General features: G+C 35.6%; 1 protein-coding gene across 1 annotated transcript in view; it reads right to left on the bottom strand.

The window, feature by feature from the left end:
• Nucleotides 1-4,512, bottom strand: part of LOC143035680 (facilitated trehalose transporter Tret1-like) — a 5,519-nt gene extending 1,007 nt beyond the window's left edge. The window contains exons 1-3 of the mRNA XM_076202545.1: nt 4,357-4,512; nt 3,309-3,447; nt 1-216 (exon numbers count right to left, since the gene is read on the bottom strand). The exon at nt 1-216 is cut by the window's left edge and continues 1,007 nt beyond it. Of these exons, the coding sequence (XP_076058660.1) occupies nt 1-216; nt 3,309-3,447; nt 4,357-4,512 (511 nt within the window). The remainder of the gene's footprint in view (nt 217-3,308; nt 3,448-4,356) is intronic.
• Nucleotides 4,513-5,135: the final 623 nt, after the last annotated feature.

The raw sequence follows: 5,135 nt of genomic DNA, 5'->3' as shown, positions 1-5,135 counted from the left end.
CATAGATGTAAGGAGTATGCTTCAACGTGGCTACAGTCAAACCTAGAAGGAATCTGGCCCCTAGGAGGAGAGGGACGGAGTTGGCGAAGGCTATACCCAACCAACAGAGGAGGGTGAAGGGAAGTACGAGGAGAAGTATGACGCGTTGTCCCACAGACACAGTCAGGGCACCCGTCAGCAGAGAGCCAAAAATGGCACCCATGTTTGGAAGACTTCCTGAAAAAGTAAGACATTACTAGAGAACTAATATTTAATCATGTCCAGGAATATTATAGCACTTATCTGTGTATTACACCTTCAGACTGGTAGAATGGGAGAGCACTCATTCTGATAGAAAGTTTCATATATCACATAGAGATGAACAGTAACTAAAATTTCAGTAAGCGATTAGTGTCACCAATTATATTCTCATCAAACTCTCTAACTAAATTTATCTGCAGTCGAAGTGGTAGAGATAACTTCATTGCCACTGGTCATTCTTGCATTTGAGTTTTTTATTTCGAGTTATGTCACCACAGGTTCTGCAGAGTAAATTATTGTAGCCAAAAATTTATATCGAAACCTAGCAAGTCTGATGAATATATTTCCGGTTTATTGATACCCAAGCCCAACTTTAATTTCAAACATATAAAGGGATGGTGATTAGTTTTACATTCCTCTACCTTGCAACTAAGAGAGCTATGTCTTCTAAGGAAATTGTTTCTAATACCAAGTACTCGCTTCACTTATTTCATAGGTTTATAAAATGTATATGTCACGACTAGGAGCTTGCAATTTTTGTCATATTCAAAATACTTTATGGTGTTCTAAACAGTATTGAACTTAATCTAACCTAAATTAATCTCACCTAATCCAAGTTGACATCCTAACTTAACCTGGCCTAAGTTAAATCAAACTAAACTAATTCAATCCAAGTTAAGCTATATTAATATAACCTAAAATATCATCAATTAATCTAAACTAATCTAAATAAATTTAGCCTACCTAACCTAAATCAATTTAGCCTATCTAACCTGACCTGACATGGGACATACCTTGTTGTGCAGAAAGTTCACTGATTATTTTTTGTTTCAGAGGGAAAAGAAAATAAATATCTTTAGAGCAAGAAAGAAGAAGTTAAATTGACTGCTGTGAATAAGGTGCTACACCAGAGACTACTAAATAAAATCAAAGCCCATGGCATAGGAGGAAAAGTGTTAGAATGGACTAGAGCTTGGATTAGTAATAGATAACAGCGGGTCACCATAAATAGAGTAAAATCTAGGTGGGGCAATATTACCAGTGGGGTCCCACAGGGTTTGGTTTTGGGTCCCTTGTTGTTCATTATGTACATAAACGACTTAGAAAATGGGATAAACAGTGATGTTAGTAAGTTCATGGACAACACTATAACAGGACACCTCATTAGGTCAGGAGACAACGCAGAGATTCTGCAGGATGATTTTAACAAATTATTCATATGGTTGGTGAAATGGTAAATGAACTTCAATATCTCTTAGTATAGCATTTTAAATGTTGGGCTACACAACCCCAACAATAGATACAGCTTAGATAACACGCTTTTAGAGAAAACTGAGTGCGAGAGAGACTTGGGAGTTCTAGTGAGTCCGGACCTTAAAACCAGGAAACAGTGCATTAGCGCCAGGAATAAAGCTAACAGAGCATTAGGTTTCATTACTAGGACGGTAACGAATAGAAGTGTAGAGGTAATTATTAAACTCTAGCGATAGTTAGACCCATCCTTGACTATGTGGTACAGTTTTGGTCTCCGTCCTACAGAATGGACATCAATTCACTAGAATCAGTACAGAGAAGAATGACCAAAATGATACATGGACTCAGAAATTTGCCTTACGAAGAGAGGCTTAGGCACCTTAACCTACACTCTCTGGAAAGACGCAGAGTGCGGGGTGATCTAATAGAGGTGTTTAAGTGGATCAAAGGGTGATGAAAACAAGGTTATCATTTTGAAATAACAGGGCAGGACTCGCAGTAATGGTCATAAACTGGACAAATTTAGATTTAAGAAGGAAATAGGCAAGAATTGGTTTACTAATAGGGTGGTCGACGAATGGAATAAACTTAGTAACCATGTAGTAAGCTCTGAAACTATCAGTTGTTTTAAAAAACGATTAGACAACTTTATGGATGGGGATGACAGGTGGTGATGGATACGGAGCTACCTAGTGTAGGCCTAATGGTCTCTTGCAGTCCCCTTTATTCTTATGTAAGTATCAATTTGACTGATTTAGAAATTCATTAACGTTCCTATCTTGATTTTCCGATAATTCATTAATTAAAATTAATATCACAGTGAGAAATATTTTCAAACAAGGAAAAAGGTAGACCTAATTACTGCTAGAAGTTATTTAATCATGAAATGAAGGTAATCAATTCCATAGAAATATTCTTTGGATACAGTGCATATTATTTCCGATGTCTTTGTCCTGTTCCTTGCCCTATGAAGCAGAGCCTTGAATCAATTGTATGAGGCTGGTAGAAAAGATGTTAGAAAGTGGGGTAGAAAACTGTGATTACATTTTATGTTGTTAAGTGTTTATGAAATATGTGTATAATAAAACAATATAGAAAGCGAGCGGGTTGCTTAAGTCCGCTTTCCGCCTTGTTGATAAAAAATGGCCGGAGGCTGGATTGAATTGTTGATATGGCATTCCTTGTAGCCTAAGTGAGATATGCAGAGACTTGAGATTATTTAAGTAAATAATATTGCCATATAGACTTTTAACAACGAATCAGATTGGTGAAAGGGTGGACGAGGAAAAAATTTAATTGGTTCACGAATTCCTCCCTTTGGGGAGGATCTTAAATATAAAGTTAAAAATCATTGGACTAACGAAACCACTTCATCATTGCAAAGCTCACGTAGGATCTTACATACGTGCACTCGCTGTATAAGAATTAACTGAAGAAAGATACAGCAGATTTCTAAAATTTAATTCTCCAAGACAGAAAATATTGTGAATTGTGAAAAGAAGACTATCAGTGAAAAGGTTATAAGTAAAAGGAACTAACAGTCTAGAACTTGACAAAGTTGGATGATTGTGGACAAAATTGGCCTAAGTGGCGAAAAGGGGTAGAAGTAATATCTACCTTTTCATATTTCGGTCATTTGTTATCAAGTCTTATCTACAGGTCAGATTCTGTATATATTTTATCAACATCTACAAAATGTAAACAACAAACAACTACCTTTTACATGAGAACAACGAAGAGTACAAAAATGCAACTTGATTAATCATACCTATGATATTAAGTATGTTTAATATACCTATAATATTTGGCCTTACCGAAGAGAGCAGTGGATGACTTATCCAAGAAGAGATCGGTGTTGTTGCTGGATGTCAACTCGGGTATTGTAACTCCTGAAAACGTAAAAATGCATGCGACTCCCACCTGCGATAGAGATGCTACCAGACATCCACAAACCTAAAAGAAAAGAAACTTTTAGTTTATGGATATTCGAATATGATGCGTCATGTTTCAGTAAGTCAATAAACAGCAAATTATTACTACATCTAGCTCGAAATTGCAGAACAAGTTAAAGCATATTTTATATTATATGATATTCAAAATATAATCTCACGAATTTTAGAGCTAGATTCTTCATTATCTCTTGATCTTTTTACTTATTACTTCTTTGTAATAAACCTTTCTTATTGAAATATCTAAGGCTGACACTCTGGTGCAGGAACAATATCATGAAGATAAAGAGTAAAAAACAGGGAATCCTTGGAAGGAATTGAGTAATAGGAATACAAGAAAAAAGACAAGAGGCCTTCTCTATTTCATACGACCTAATCTAAAAAAGTGTTGTACTCATTTGTATTATCGCCTTTAAGAAATAAACAATGGTTAAGGAAGACAACAAAACGCACAAAGGTGTATTCATAACATTAATGCACCACAGCATACTTTCCTCAAACAAATCATAAGACAATAAATAAACACTAACAGACAACACAAAATAAACTATCATAATATAAACTCAGATAAAGAAAACATCTAGATGATATATAAGACTAGACTAAGACTAAGAAACAAGGAGAAACAATAGAAAAATATGTGAGTATTGAGGAAGGTGAATAGGAATTACCGGTTTCACCCTGAGCTCCATCTGAGGAAGCAAGACTGGTCAGGTATAAGCTCGGACCAAGATCCGTATCTTCTTTATCTACCTTCTTTAAATTTCTCTAACGTCTCAACAATAAGAATAGCATTCAATAATGAATTTTATTACTTAAAAAAAAGATGATGAGCCTTTACACACATGCTACGGACTAGACTTAATGGAAAGTATTCGAGTCATCGAGTCCTATAAATCACAGATTTCTTTACCTGTATGAACAATTGAGGACGCTGCGCAGTTGACAAGTCATCGATGTTTGTTCCTTTTAAAACCGAAGTGTCCGAATGATACTGTGTTTCGTTTCTTTTGTCGATAGTAGTTTCCGGTAATACACATATTGGTGTTTCTCTAGAATCATTAGGCATAGCCAAGGACTCTAGATTTAATTTCTGGAATCTTCAAAATAAAACCTAACAATATGTCTTATCTAGGATACACTAGACGTTCCACAAATTCTTTTCCCGTGGTTTCAGTTGAGATCTAAGAAAGAAAAAGATGGGGAGGTTGTCATTGGGCACAATATAAGCGAACAAGAAGAATGTACGTTCATGTATACAAGCGCTTTTAAGAAAAATATACTGTACCACACAAAAGACTACTTTCTAAACTCGCTACACATGGAATAAGAGGTAACCTATGAAGTTGGGTCAGTAATTCTTTGAAGAATTGTAAACAGCGAGTTACCCTGAAGGCAAGACTTCTAGCTGGAAAAATATTGCAATTGGAGTTCCTCAGGGTTCCGCATTTGGGCCACTTCTATTCATACTATATATATAGCCGATATTGACCAGAATGGAATCTGTTGACTCGAATTTTGCTAATAATACAAAGATGTGTGGGATATCAAATGATTACCCGAATGAATTGGATATTCAAGAAGATTTAGATAAAATGCAGCAAAGATTTGAAAAGTAGGTAATGAAGTTTAACCCAAGTAAATGCAAATCTATGCGCATTATGTATAAATAACACCAAACACGACTACATG

This window comes from Oratosquilla oratoria, chromosome 19 (genome assembly GCF_046742065.1).
Source record: "Oratosquilla oratoria isolate Oo_2021 chromosome 19, ASM4674206v1, whole genome shotgun sequence".
NCBI lineage: Eukaryota > Metazoa > Arthropoda > Malacostraca > Stomatopoda > Squillidae > Oratosquilla > Oratosquilla oratoria.
Note: the sequence above shows the minus strand (reverse complement) of the source record. Positions and strands in the feature narration are given on the sequence as shown.